The sequence below is a fragment of the Camelus bactrianus genome, chromosome 7 (genome assembly GCF_048773025.1).
Source record: "Camelus bactrianus isolate YW-2024 breed Bactrian camel chromosome 7, ASM4877302v1, whole genome shotgun sequence".
Lineage (NCBI taxonomy): Eukaryota > Metazoa > Chordata > Mammalia > Artiodactyla > Camelidae > Camelus > Camelus bactrianus.
Genome location: NC_133545.1, coordinates 15,534,822 through 15,551,174, shown reverse-complemented (window position 1 = coordinate 15,551,174; position 16,353 = coordinate 15,534,822). Strand labels below are relative to the sequence as shown.

Genomic DNA, 16,353 nt, shown 5'->3' with positions numbered 1-16,353 from the left:
GGAGCTGAAAAGGTCAAATGTTACTGATATAGTTTGTCCTTGCTCTCCCTTGGGGATAAGCTGTGTATTTTACTGGAAATGGAAAAGAGGCTGACCTGATCAGGAATCCTAGTAAAAGCCTGATCTCGTTTTTTTTTCCTCTCCTCCCAAACATTGTTTTTTTTTTTTCTGGTAGTCTGATTTGTTATGAATTTCTCTCTCCCCTCACCCTTCTTAAAGTATTTTAGCTGAAGAAGCTGGCAGATAGAGAGTGACAGACAGACAGGCAGCAGTGTGAGGCCACAGGAGAGTCATTCTTCCAGAGCTGTTAGCCCATCCGTCCATCACTGAAGAAGGGCTTTGATTGCCTGGTTGTCAGTGGCTTCAAAGGCAGTCAGTCCATCTGGACCTTTCACAGTCTTATCAGCACCCTGGAAAAGAGAGGAAAGGGCCTTTACCATTAAATGAGCCCACAACCGAGAGAGGAGAATGCGAGGCTACGTTATTTGACACAGGCAAAACTGCTTTACTACCGGAATCCATTCTAATGAAGGAAAATCCCCAAACAGGTGGCAAGATTATGGATTAGACTGTAAAAATACCAGATGATTTTTCAGGAACTAGAAATTGTAAACTACAATCACAATTTGTCAATAACATAGGCAATGACTGGCTTTTATTTATACTATCATATATTTACCCAATTAGCAAAGCTTTATAAAAGCATATACTTATGTGTACTATAAAACAGGGAGGGTGGGAGGGAAATCACTTCTGCTAAAGAAGAAAGTATTACTGTGCAAAATTATTTTTCTTCTTTGAAACACCTTTTGGAGAGTGCCTAAGTATTACACATATATTTCTAAAACCCAGAACTTACAAACCTTTTATTTTTAGACAGATTTCTAGAGAGCATGTACAACATTGGTCATTATACCTACAAAACCTTGGCTCTACGTGACTGGGACGTGGACCAGGAAAGGAGGGGCCCTGCTATACTTTAAGGAAACCCCCTCTAGCCTGCTCTGCACGCTTCCCGTGAGGGTGCTTTCTGGAACATTTCACCTGCAACATGGCACTTTAGGTTTGAGAGTGTGTGTACACACATCTTTGTGCCTATCGTTTTTGTCTCCCCTCATTAGAATAAAAATTCAATGGGAGTAGAAATCTTGTTCATATTTCCCACTACTGTGTCCCCAGTATCTAGAAAAGTTCTCAGGGCATGGCAAGTGAATCAGCTCCCAAACCAGGTCTGAACCTCTCTAACTCCCAGAGACAGCAACATTCCACCCACTGTCTGAGGGTTCCCTGCCAGCTCCAGCCCAACCAGTACGTATTCATCAAATAACCTCATGTCCTGCCCTCCTCCCACTGCCAAATCTCACTCATTCTTCTGTTCCTAGGCCTACATAATTGTCTAAATTTGGCATAAATGGTCCTGTAGAGACCAACTCTACTCAAATTCACCAGTCTCTTCTCCCATTCATCTTTCAATGCTCTAATCCCGTGGAACATCTTACCATTCCTGAATGGACCAAGTGCCATGCCTTTCTACTTGCGGGGTTCCATATGGAATGTCCTACCCCCTTTTCTCTGGCAAATCCATTCAATTACTTAACGAATATTTACTGAATGTTTGATGAATAGATACTCTGTAAAGGGTTGGAGAATCAAAGAAAAACAAGGTAGAGTCTGCCAGTCTGGCTGGTGTGGGGGACAAATCAACCGATATGACACAGTGGGATGAGGACAATACCTGCGCTACGCGCAGTGATGAGTGGCCTGTACACTAGAATGGGATGTGGTAGGAGGGTGTAAGGAAGCCTTTCTGAGCTGAGTTTCGATAAGTACAAGTTGACCAGGTAAACCAGGAAGGAGAAGACAGACATTTTAGGAAGTGTTAAATTATCACAAAGTCTTCCTCAATATGACTAAAAAAGTCTGTTTTCTAATTTTCTAATTGAATTTAATTGCATTATGGAACATATGAAACTTAGAGTGGGAAAGAAATCTGTGTGACAGCTTCAAAGTGGTAAGTATTTTAACTCAGGTTAAGTGACAGTAATTGGGACCACTATATTCAAAACACATTTCTTATTCACATTGATAACTGTTTTTATGACTAGCATTGTAAACTGCAATTCTGCATTAACACAAAGTTAACTATCATAGTGAACATCTGTTCCTCTTTAGCTGCCAGAGTTCATTTCCCTTCTTTTGATAACAGCATCCTAATTTCATATTGGGAATAATTTCCCCCTCTCTGTGGAGTCGTGGGACCGTAACTCAAGGTGCCATGTACTTTCATTGCCAAGTGTCAAAGCAAGACATTCACTTCCGGGTTTTGAGTCTTGACTGGAGAGAGCGTGAAGCCAGAGTTCATTTACTTCTGTGTCATCACCCAGAAGAGATGGTTGAGAAACTTCTGCTGTCTCAGTCTTCCAGCTGCCACAGCCCTGGCCTCTTCTGAGCCTGGTCCTCAGCTTTCCTGTTGATTCTATGACTAGTCCAATACCTTCGAAAATTCCTTTTCTACTGTTACGAGTCAAATTCTGCTATTTGTAACCCCCCAAATCTAGCTGATAAAAGTATTTATAAATTTATATATATATATGTTTTCTAATTATAATACAAACTAATTACAGAACTCAGAATACACACAACTCCCCCACCATAAAACTCATAATTCTATAAGCCAGATACAACTAATGTTAACATTTTAGTGTTTCTGATTACTCTTTTGTTCTAAATATGTGCATGTATTTCTTTTAAAAATAAGTGAGTACTCATAAAATAGTGACTCTGTATCAGACAAAAAAACTTTAAGAAATATTACTAGAGATAGAGAGACACTTCATAATGATAAAAGACTTTAATATTCAAATTTCAAAAATGAAAACAAGGAAACAATTCCATTTATAACATCAAAAAGAAGAAAATGTTAAGAATAAATTTGATAAACTCAAACCAGTCCTTCGAAAAAAGGTGAACCAGTTTTGTCAATGTGGATAAAGATATTAAAAGAAAATGATTTTTTGGTACCTGATGCAGTTGTTGGAGAACTTAAGTATATTTGGCCTCATCCCTTCCTTGAGGAAACCATTTTCAATTGTTTGTTATTGGTTCTAGTGGTTATTTCTACAGCTCTAAACAAAATACTCATGCTACTATTTGAGTTATTAACTTTAGATATTACCTTCTGCCTGCTTGCCAGCTTCAGCACACCACCACCTTCTTTCCCAGATCCTCCCCATTTCTTATGCTTAAAATAAGTTTGTTCTTTATAAATTTGATATATTTATTTAAGCCTGTGTTTTTCTGTTCCATCAAATTTGACAGTGTCTCATTCCTCTATAAGATACTTTCTCCACCTTCCATCACCCCCTCTACCTCTTAAAATTGTCAGCTTTTCTATTTTAAATGTCAAGATTAACTTTTATATTGTTCTATTAAAACTGTTTTTTGTTTATTGATTTTTTCCCTATAGTCACCATACTGTACATTATATCCCCAAAACTTACTTACCTTGCAACTGAAAGTTTGTACATTTTGATCACCTTCACTCAATCCCCACCGCCCCCTCACCCCAGCCACCAATCTGTTCTCTGTTGTCTATGAGTTTTGAGAGTGCACATACAAGTGAGATCATACAGTATGTGTCTTTCTCTGTTTGATTTATCTCACTTAGCATAATGCCCTCAAGACCCAACCACACTGTTGCAAATGGCAGGATTTTTTTTATAGCCAAATAATACTCCATTGCATTGCATGTGTACACACACACACACACACACACACACACACACACACAGAGACACATATTCTTTGTCGATGCATCTATTGTGCATCTTGATAGATACTTAGGTTGTTTTCATGTCTTGGCTATTGTAAATAATGCTGCAATGAACACAAGGTATAGATTTAGCATTTTTGTTTCCCTCAGATAAACACCTAGAAGTGGAACCACTGGATCACATGGTAGTCCTATTTTTAACTTTCTGAGGAACCCCCATACTGTTTTCCACAGAGGCTGCACCAATTTACATTCCCACCAATAGTGCGCAAGCATCCTTTTTCCCACATCCTGGCTAACACGCATTATTTCTTAAATTTTTGATAACAGCCATTCTGGTAGGTGTCAGGTGACGTTGTAGTTTTGATTTGTATTTCCCTGATGATTAGGGATGTTGAGGAACATTTTCATGTACCTGTTGGTGCCTGTATGTCTTCTTTGTAAAAATGTCTATTCAGATTCTCTGCCCATTTTAAAATCAGATTTTTTTTCTACTGAGTTTATTTTTCTATTGAGTTACAGGAATTCTTAATATATTTTGGGTATTAGCCCCTTATCAGATTTATGATTACAAATATTTTCTTCCATTCTGTAGGTTACCTTTTCATTTTGTTGATGGTTTCCTTTGCTTTTGGTGTCAAATTAGAAAACTCATTGCCAAAATGAATGTCAAAGAGCTTACCATCTATGTTTTCTTCTAGGAGTTTTATGGTTTCAGGTCTTATGTTAAAGTCTTTAAACCATTCTGAGTTGATTATTGTGTACGGTGTAAGACAGTGCCCAGCTGCATTCTTTTTCATTCTGTCCACTTTTCTCAGTATTAACTGAAGAGACTGACCTTTCCCTATTGTATACTCTTGGCTGCTTTGTGATAAATTGACAGTATATATGTGGGTTTATTTCTGGGCACTCTATTCTGTTTGTTGATCTATGTGCCTGTCTGTATATCAATACCACACTGTTGTGATTTCTACATATCGGTAACATAGTTTGAAATCAGGAAGTGTGATGTCTCTTAGCTTTGTTCTCTCTTCTTTAGGTTGCTTTGTCTGTATCTACTGAGGTGACCATGTGATTTTCATCTTTCATTTTGTTATTGTGGTAGATCGGACAGATTGATCTGCAAATGCTGAATCATCCTTGCACCCCTGAAATAAATCCCAATTGATCATGGAGTATGATTTATTTAACATATTGTTGAATTTGGTTTGCTAATATTTTGTTGAGGATTTTTTCATTTATGTTCATCGGGGATCTAGCCCTGCAATTTTCTTTTGTGGCATCCTTGTCTGGCTTTGGTATAGAGGTAAAGCTGGCATTGTAAAATGAATTTGGAAGTGGTCCCATCTGTACTGTTTTGGGGAAGAGTTTAATTTTTCTTTTAAATGTTTGATAGAACTCATCAGTAAAGCCATCTGGTCCTGCATACTGATAAGATTCTTACAGTTAAAATACATAAATGATGCTTAAATTACCGCTAGGTAAACACTGTTCACTGTGGGACCTGGGGGACTATGATTAGCTTTACATCTATTGTTCCAGTATCACAACCCTGTGCAACCCTCCCAAATGACAGAATCAGGAGATCCACACTGAGTTTTCCCCAGTCCTGCTCATTCATTTACAAATAACAGCTTTTGACCCTATTTGTTATGGTTTGGCTAAACTGTTAGCTGTAACAAAGAGAGGCTAAAACACAATGGCTTAAACTAAGTTAATTTATTTCTCTCTCATAAAACAGTCTAATCTAAGTTTGCTCACTTCCACATCTACTTCCAGCCTGCTGGATGTGAGGGGGAAAGCCCACAGCAAGCGGCTTCATCTTTTAGGTGATGATCTGGAAGTGGCCCACATCATCTGTGCGCATCCCATTAGCCCAAACTTACACAAAGCCATATACACTACAAGGCCAACTGAGATACAAGGGCTAGCTAGGCTGCCATGGGCCCAGCTAAAACTTGGGGTTTTCTTTATAAAAGGAAGAGTAAAAAAAATGGATATGGAAGGCAATGTGCAGCTTAACTTATACTGTCCTGAAAATACTTCAGAATATGCCACTAATGTCCTCCAAATGACAAGTTCAATCAAGATTTATGGTGTCTGAACAGCAATGACAATCTTATTCCTAACTACTTATAGCCCTGCTTCTGATAACAACATCTCCAAGTTCTGTCTGTCCAGCCTGCCTCTCCTTCCTCCTGCACCTTCCTGTTCCACTCCACCCCTCCCCCTTACTTTCCTTCTGGCTTTGTTTATATGCGGGGATTCTCCATGGCTCTGGTCTTCGGCACGCTTCAGCACTTGCTTAATATGCTTTTGCCTGACCATCTCAACCATTTTATGACTTAACTTCCAACTTTTATCATCATTTTGAACATCTACCCCGATCTTTAAGCCCATACATAAATGCATACATGCCACTAAGATTTATCTACTTTAAGTCCCACAGATACCTCAAACTCAACCTTTCCTAAGGTGAATCCACAATCTTCCCACAAACTTGTTTCTTTTTCAGTAGTATTCTCTATCATGATGAAGAACCACCATCCAGGAACTGTGGAGACGCTATGCAGTTTTTCTTGTTTACTTCACATGCAGTCACCAAGTCTTGAGGCCATAATGTTCTTTACATTTTCCACCTATCCTTGCTACCATTACTTTCTTAGTTCAAGATTTTCTTATGAAAATTCTAATGCAATAGTTTCTTCTTTCACTTCTCACAATACTCCAGTTCAAACTCCATACATCTGTTTGGGTGATCTTTGTAAAATGCAAGTCTGACCATACTACTCACCTACATAAAAACCTTTACTGGCATCCTCACAGAAGAGAATGAGATAAGTAACACAACACGTAAGGTGTAATCTGCTCACTACCGAAGTCTCTAGTCATATTTTTGCTAAATCTCTTTTAGTCTATGTTGCAGCCGTGCTGAACAACTTACCTCACCCTAATGTGTTGCAGTCTCTCTTGTCCCTGTGACCTTTCTCACATTGCTGCTTCTGCCTGGAATGGTACTCCAATTCTCTATTAGATTCTTGGAGACTAAGCTTCTAAGACTGAACTCAAGTGTCAGCTGCTTTTTGAAGTTACATTCATGGTACCTGAAGTTGTAATGACATCCTTGTTTATAACACACTATCCCTTTGACTCCCAGGACCACACTTGACCTCTTCTTCCTTCAGACCCCTGCTGTGTTACCTATAAGCTTTGTCACAGCAAATCACAACACTTCAATGCACTTGTTTTACATTTTACTAGACTAAATATATTGACAGTAGTAACCAACTTATCAGTCTCTGAATTCACAAGGCCCTACAGAGTTTCAATAACAGGCAATCAAATTAAATTATAAAAATTAAATATTAAATTAATTGATATAGGTAAGGACTATGCACACATAATAAATGACTAAGTAAAATAATTATTCATTGAAGGCAAATTACTGTGAGTAGATCAACAAAACACTGCCACTATGAACAGGCTGCTCCTTAGCACACTGTATAAATTATTTAATTATTTTCAAGTAATTTCAACATTGAAGACCCTTCAGTTTTGATTAGAATCAGGACGAGGCTCATATGCTTATATTTAGAGCATAATTTAGGTTGTGATAAAGCTTTCTGAAGGAAGAAAAGAATCCTATTGCCAAGTTAAGTGGCCCAAGTAGACAAGACAGGCAATCTGTCATTCTAGGGAGTAAAAAGCTTTAGGGCCTTATAAGTAATTTCTTGATTTTCAAAAGTTACAGTTTTAGATAATCAGGTATTATTTGATAGTAAGTTGTAGAATATGGGGAATGTTTAAACAACTCAAGTCATGCTGTCTGTGCCCCCGAATAGAACAGTTTACAACGTAGCTAAGGAAGATAGGATACACTGGCATGAAACAGCAAGAGTGTATCTTTATCTGCCCCTTATTTCAGATAGCCCAATTCTGCTTTATACCACCAGTTCTTGATCTGTGCAAACAGGCCAAGAAAACTGGTTTAGTAACATTTTAAGAATGAAACTGTTTAACTTGTACTGAGGTTATGTGACATTACCTTGACAAAGGCCTTTGTGGTGAAGATGATGATTACAATTAATACTGATCAATTGTTAGTATACCAAGCAGCTGTTTCGGTGTGAAATTTATCAGCTCAATTAAAGAAATCATTTGGAGATATATATACATACACACACATATACATACACACATTTATATACATGCACACACATACTACACATTTAATATCTTGGTGGACACTTCTGTGTATGTTGCTAGACACTGTTTTACAATCTTAGAATATAATCACTATCTAAGAAATCCGCAACCATGGTTTTGCATATTCAATTCACTTTTAGCAAGAAAGCAGGCAGGAATCAAATACAAAATGAATGTCTGAATGAATACAGTGTATTTCCTTTTATCTGATTAAATGTCCCATAAGGACTCTTAAAATCTAAAGGAACAAAGGAATTCTTTATCCTCTCTCTTTAACCACTCTATCAACTCTCATTCAATTGTTACATTCTCTGTGAAGCCCTTCTGGAATTTCCCAGACAGTTGGCTCTCTCTCCTCCTGTGTGCTCCTGGCATGTTGCTGATCATACTTCAAGGTAGATACCATATAGCTTGGCTCATCCAATGTCTAGCACAATCCCCTTTTTTCTATGCTTTCCTCTCCTACAGAGGCCGAAAAGAAACTGAATCCCCAGAGTCCCTTAAAGCTACAGGTGGCCATCTGGCACAAATTTGGCTCCTCCTGTGGTCAGCTTTCCTTTTCCAATAAAGCCCCAGGGAGGAGAGAGTAGCTTTTCCCACTTCTTCCTGCCCAAATCACAGACACAATGCGTGGAGGTTCAGTAGTCATCTTGTGACCTTAAAGACTGAGGAAGACAGGAGAGAACAGAATGTGGAGTACCGAAGACACAGTGGAGCCAGTTGCTCAGCCTTGGACTGCATACCTTCAGGCATCTTAGTAAGAGCCATTTTTTTTTTTTTTTTTTGAGTTGAGATATAACTGACATAGAACACTGTATTAGTTTTAGGTGTGTGACATAACGATTTGATATATGTATATACTGCAAAATGACTACCACAATAAGATTAGTTAACATCCATCTCCACACAGAGTGGCAAAGTTTTTTTCTTGTGATGAGAACTTTTAAGATCTAGTCTCTTAGCATATATCTTCCAGATATACAATACAATATTGTTAACCATAGTCATCGTGCTGTACATTACCTCCCCAGGACTTAATTATTGGATAACTCTTAAGTTCATAACTTTTGACCCCGTCCACCTCCAGCAACTACCAATCTGTTCTCTGTATCTATGAGCTTATAATTATTTTGATTCTATATATAAGTGAGATTATACAGTATTTATCTTTCTCTGTTTGACTTTTATCTCATTTAGCATAATGCCTTTAAGGTCCATCCATGTTGTCACAAATGGCAAGGATATACTGTACAACACAGGGAATACAGCCAATATTTTATAACTATGAACGGAGTATAACCTATAAAAATTGTGAATCACTATATTGTACACCTGTGACATATAATATTGTATATCAACTACACTTCAATAAGAAAATTAAGCAGGTAGTATGGTTCAAGGACATACTAAGCCTAGCTGTGAAGCCCAATTTTACCACAAATTAGCTGGGTAACTTTAGGCAAGTTTCTTAACCTCTCTGTGATACTTCCTACATCTGTAAACAAAATGGTAAACTATATGATTTCTGCAGAATCTCCTAGATCGAAAATTCTGCTAATCTCTGTTAAACACCAGAACTAATTATAATTCTACAATGAAATATTACTCAGGCATGAAAAAGAGCCACTTTCTTTTTTAAATCTCCACAGCAGGAGTTTTTGCTACAGTTGAACTCTATTTCTCTTGTAGTACTTCTACAGTCCTTAATTATCTGTCAGTTGTGCTTTATTGGCTATTAAGTCATAGGACCAGGGGTTAAATCTCGCTTTTCTAATTTCAGTGCCATGCTCCTTATGTGCACCCCCCCAACCCCAGCCCACCTCTCTAAACACTGTGCTAACCATACAATGGGGAATGTCAGCACTTGCTGAGGACTTTAACTTTTGTGGTTGGCCAAGTGTTGCTGCTGCTGTTTTAATCTTTTACTGTGAAGAAAATTGATTCGTAACCTCAGGTGGGAGAGGCAGGTAGCCACCCCAACTTATTTACATAACAAAAACTAACAAATGAAGCCCCCCTCTACAATGAGGCGCATTCTATATTTCATTTTATTTCTCATTTGGAGACAGTGACTACAGTTCATTTGCAGTTGCATATATAGTGGTCTTGGATTTGTTCTTATGTTATCTCTTGTGAAAATACAATTTTTTAACATCTCTACTGTAGTCATATCTAGCAAGAATAGAGAGATCATTTCAAGGTTTCAGAGAAAAATACATCATGGAAATACAGGGATGGGGTAAAGGATAAATGAGCCTTCAGATTACTTCTCTTAAAGACATTCAGATAGTGAACCATTTATATTACTTGTGAGGTGGTACATCTAAAGTTTTGGATGAAAAAGTTGGTTTATACTTGAAACAGTTAATTTTCATACAACTTGTTTTTCTGGGAACCCTCATTCTTACAGCAAGTTTTTCCTTTTCTGAGAAATACATCAAACATGTGCATCAACTGTAACTGGTCTGAGAATTTACCATGAGCTCAGTATTGCCAACAATGACCTGTATACCTTATTTCATTTAACTACTGGCTACGCTGAGAAGCAGCGCAATGTAGTGGTTACAGACACAAGCTCTGGAGTCAAAGTGATGGGGTTTGAATCCTAACTCCCCTCCCAGTCAGCTGTGTGACCCTTCTTAATGCTCTGTGCCTCCGTTTCCCCAATGGTGAAATGGGGGATAAAAATCATACCTACTTCATGAGATTACTGTGACGATTAAATGAGTTAATATATGTAAAGCACTTAAATGACACTTCCTACATATAAGAACTATTTCAACTGAACTAATTTGTCTTCTCATCAACTCTGTGTGATAAGTACTGGTCCCATGTTGCAGAAGAGAAATCTTAGGCTGAGACGGTAAAAGAACTTGCTAAAAGCCACAGAATTATTAAGCAGAACTGAGACTCAAACCTAGGGGTGTGTGATGTCACAGCATACAGTATATGTCACTAACAGAAACTATTTAACATAAAGATGCACTCCAATCTAAAAGAGCTAAATAGGTAAAAAAACAATGAGCTTACAATGGGCAAACTTTTGGATGAGATTTGTGAGATACAGCAAAACAGTACAGCAACAGGTTTCTTCAGTTATTTAGGGGAGGGAGTAAAATTTCTAGCTATACCAACTCTGGTAGGCCTTATATAAGGCAGTTTCTTCTTAATTTTTTTTAATCGAAGTATAGTTGGTTTACAAAATATTGTGTTAGTTTCTGGTGTACAGCATATTGATTCAGCTACACATATACACATTCTTTTTCATATTCTTTTCCATTATGGTTTCTTACAGGACATTGAGTGTAGTTCCCTCACTTGTTGTTTATTTATTTTATATATAGTAGTTAGTATCTGCTAATCCCAAATTCTTAATTTATCCCTCCCCCATCCCTTATCCCCTTTGGTAACCATAAATTTGTTTTCTACGTCTGTCTGTTTCTGTTTTGTAAATAAGTTCATTTGTGTCATATGTCAGATTCCACATATAAGTGATATATGGTATTTGTCTTTATCTTTCTGACTTACCTCACTTAGTATGATAATCTGTAGGTCCATTCATGTTGTATAGTTTCTTCTTAATACAAGGCAATATAGAAAGGCATCACTAAGTTGTTTGCAGGTTACCTGTCCTAGTATTTTTTTGAAACCAAACTTGCTTAATGTTATATGGAATAGAATTTTGGGGGTTCCAAATCATCATGAAATATGTGCCTGAGAATGTGTGAAACTGTTTAGATTTCATTGGGAGTGGGATAGTGAGTAATTCAAGTAAAAAACAGTGGTTTTTGTCTGCAAACACACCTACTTGTTTAGGCTGAAAAGGGCTAACTTCTCAGCCCTTATATTTTACATACTTGGTTCTCAATTCAAGTAGCAAAATCTATACTGTAGACACTTCTTGAGAATTTGACAGTAAGGGAGGTATTCAAATTTTATCATTAACTGGCTGCTTGATTTTTAAAAATATAGCACAGAAAATACACTGAGCAAAACCATCAATGTTATCAATAAGATGGTTTTCTGTATTTTCTTAGCAAATTGACTTTTAGTACTTTTTACTCTCTATAGCAACTGTACATAAGACATTAGTCATTTCGACTTCCTTTTTATGAAAGGAAGAGTGCTGAGTAAACCTTTGTTCTGTTTCTCACTCATTTATCCTATACAATGAACTCAGAGTAGTCTGAAACAGCTGTGCGTCACTATCATCAGAGCTGCACAATTATCAGCGATTACACATTTTCTGTTGTAAGGTTACAGCAGACGTCCTAAGGAGGTAAATCTGACACAGAGGGAAACAGAATGAAAAACAAGAAAGCAAAGTTTCTTCTGGACTTTCCTCTCTCAGATATAGCTTAGCACACTAAATATCACTAATAACAAATGAGGTTAAACTAACGAGTATGTTGTCAGTTGGTTTCTGTAATCTAAGAATAAAACAGTAAGTATAAAGCTTTTAAAACTTTCATTAGATTTTCATTTCAAGAGATTTGTGATTCTCTCATGTTGGGGTACTTTTTTCTATTTAGTAGTTAAATAGAATTCTTGTCCTAACAGGAGGTTGGTCATTTTTTAATAGAAGTATATAATATATAAAGGACAGAGTACCAACACACACTAGAGTAAATGACTGAAACTTTATGTCTAAATTCTAAATGAGAGCAAACTTAACATCTTTAAAAGTTAATACAAATATTACAAGTATTCCCTCTTTCCCCATAATACTTTTTAGTGGATTATTTAGAAATGGTTTTCCTTAGGATTAGAGAACAAGGATACATTACTTCTTAAAATCCTTTATTATCAAAGGCATTACATAAATTATAAGGAATTTTAATAAGTATTATAGAAAATTTGATACATATTAAATAATATATAATGTTAATATTATAGGAAATGTCTAGCATGATAGTGTATTAATGCCACAGGCAAACTATTATTTCTCATAGATAATTGTTTCCTTAACCACACAGAAACTAGATGAAGATGTCAAATTATATGTAACTGTGAAAAATAAATGAATTTTGGACTTATGAACATCCATCAGCTAGTAATATTATAGTTCAAGAGTACCACTTCACGATAGATCACTCTCTCCTAAATAATGTGTTCTCACAACACTGCTATTATTCAGGCATTTGAGATTTTAACCAGGAAGATCAGTTCAGTAGTATTTTTAATTTTTAGGGCAATAAAAGGGAACCTTATCCAGCTGGAGGATAATTACAATTCAAAATGACAGGTGCTTACCTGGTCTGTTTCTGCTTTCATAAAATCAGACAGCAGTCTGTAAGGCTGGGCTTTTTTACTGACTGCTGTGCGGCTACCACTCCTCCTGTTTCATACTCTCACTTGGGCTTCTGACTCCTCAGGACTGCTACTAGCCCACGGAGCTTCCTGAGCCTGCATTTTTACCTGCTTCCCCTGTCTCCTTTCATCAGCTTTACTAATGCTTCTCATGTACTCTGGATTTGGTGAAAGTACCAGGAGCTTTTGTTCATTCCCCTTGCATCTTACAAGTTATTATTTAACAGTTCTATAACTCTAGCTTTTTTTTTAAATGTTCGTTTTGATATTTCAATATTTGTTTAGATTTATTCACCTACTAATTTCTTGCTTACACTCCTTGCATCTCAGTTTTTCCCTTTGGGTTTAATTTGTTTCTTCCTGAAAGCACTTCCAACTCACTTGTTTGTTGCTCAAGGGTACTGACCACTTCTGGGCTTCAAGCCGCCTTGGATCAGCTCCTACCTTTTTCAACAGTACTCTCTTGCTAACGCTTGCAAATGTTTTCTTTTTCAACATGACCCCACCTGCTTTCTGTCTCTCAAGGATTCATCATGATGTCTTGTCTAATGAACCCCTTCTTATGGTCTAAAGCAGATATCGATTCACTCATTTCATTTATTTTTTAAAGGTATATTTTTTTAAGAGCATAATTTTATTTTTATTTCATTTTTTGGGGGGGTAGTTACATTTATTTATTTAATGAAGGAAACTTGTAAGGATTGAACCCAGGACCCTGTGCATGCTAAGCATGAGCAATACCACTGAGCTATACCCTCCCCCGATTCATTCATTTTAAAAACGTCTTTCCTGTCATTTGAGTGCATTAATTAAAAATCAGGCCAAATAGCTTTTACCTGCAAGAACATACATAATCATTTCTCATAACTGTCCCTGACAGTAAGTCTGAAAGGCACTCTCGAGGAGTAGAAAGAACATGGGCATTTGAGTCATATATCTTGGAGCAAATTTTGATTTTATTATATTCTGTTTGACTTCAGGTAGTTATTTAACCTCCCTGAGACAGATGGTTACTTCATCCATAAAATGGAGATGATTATACTTATGTATTTGGAGATTATATAAAAACTATTTAGCACATTTAGATTTTCCATATATGTTAGCTTCCTCTTTTGCTATATGAACAATAGAATTAAATGTTTTGAATTTCTACTTGTGTCATAAACTTCATTTTCCATTGCATTAAAGTAAAAATACTTGTCCAGTAAGTGATATTGCGTAGCACATAGAGTTTGATTTTATACATTCTAGCAATTCTTTTGTTTTTATAATTTGTTTTTCGCTATTGGTTGTGATCATATTGAGTTTTAAAATTTATTATTTTGGCTTTTTTCCTATGCTAATGATACATCAGTGGAATAATACAGTTTGCCCTTGAACCAGGCAGGGGCTAAGGGGGCTGACCCTCAGTGCAGTTGAAAATCCATCTATAACTTATAGTTGGCCTTTCACATCTGCAGTTCCTCCACATCTGGATTCAACCAACTGTGAATTGTGTGGTTCAACCAACTGCAGCATTTACTATTGAAAAAAATCTGCATGTAAGTGAACTGGTTTAGTACAAACCTTTGTTGTTCAAGGGTCAACTGTATGTGAGCAATATCAGTGAATCTGAAAAACTTCTAAACTATGTACTTTTAAAATGAATTCATAATAATCCAAAAGGATTCTACTTTTGATAAAAGGCAGAACAAACCAGATTTCATAATATAAGCACTGATTACAACTTTAAAAAAAAATGCACTAGAATAGCCTTAATTTTAGCAATTAAAGATTTTTGAAAGAGCACAATTCCCTCCCTCCCTGCCCCCAAAATTTGGCTAACACAACTACAGGGTATCCATTAAAGAAACTTATGCAAAAATAAAATAAAAGTAATTAATTTTGAGAAAGCAAAACTAACTTTTATTATGTTGCTTTCAAAACGGTAAAAAAATCTTTCACCTAAAACAACAGCTCTATGTGGTTACAACTGATCTGCCATCAAAATAGCCATCTCTGAGTATTACTTATTTAGCTACAAAAATTAAGGCTCAGACACAAATGAAAAAACAATATTAAGGGCACAAGTAAAATAAAAAATAAACTAGTTATAAATCAGATAACTCACAACCAACAGTTTAGCAACATAGTACATATTTATAAAGACTCTTCTGGGACACTATATTAAGGCTTAATGTACATTCAAGTCAAGCCAGCTTTTCAGGAACTATTTTAATGTGGAAGATTCTTTAACAATGGAATCTTACAACCAGAAGGTCTCAATGACTTGGAGCATCATGTTTGGAGAATAAGAAATATGCTAGAGAGAGTCCAAACCATTCTTCTATAATAATAATTACATCTTGTTTTATTTGTCCTAGGAGGAAAGATAGGCCTATGAGAAAGAAATACCATTCTGATCTATAGTTTGAGATCTGACTAGGAGGAAAGAGTTGGCTTAGGGGCATCTCATTTAGTAAATGACTAGCGCCCTAAGCTATAAAGGATCCCACGGGGGTTTTTATTTTCAGAGAACAAAATCCTTGGCTGGGTAGAAAAGGTCAGGCAGAGAGGGAGAAAGAAGGCGAAGGAAGGAATCATTCAGTATTTGTGTTTTGTTTACCATGAAGGTATGGGTATAAAACCCTACTTTTTGAGGACCTAAATTAATTGCTTTCAGAATAATATCTTTAAAAAAATGTTAGAAAACCTGAATTAACCATTTTCAGAAAAAGACAACTTTAAAGAGTTGTCAATAAAGAGTTGGGACAAATGTGTCACTTTCTTTCCCAATGTTCTTCAAATCTTAATGAAGCATGAAATCCTCTTAGTCATAGTCTTAAAGCTACTATTTTAAATAAGCACTTATTATGTGTCAGGTACTGTAGAAAAATGCTTTATATACATTCACTCATTTAATTTCTATTTTTTTCCTGCCTCTTTTAGCAAGGCTTATTTTTAAAATTCCAAATGAAATGTTATGAATAGCACTTTTCCAGAGTACGGCCATGAAATCTTAAGGCACCAATATCAATCCCAAGCTTATCTTATGAAAATTTCTTGTCTTCCACCATTTGCAGGTC

General features: G+C 36.4%; 1 protein-coding gene across 1 annotated transcript in view; it reads right to left on the bottom strand.

Moving 5' to 3' along the window:
* The window catches only part of MTPN (myotrophin), a 52,064-nt gene continuing 35,711 nt past the window's right edge, over positions 1-16,353 (bottom strand). The window contains exon 4 of the mRNA XM_010947496.3: positions 1-410. Within this exon, the coding sequence (XP_010945798.1) occupies positions 324-410 (87 nt within the window). The 3' untranslated portion in view covers positions 1-323. The remainder of the gene's footprint in view (positions 411-16,353) is intronic.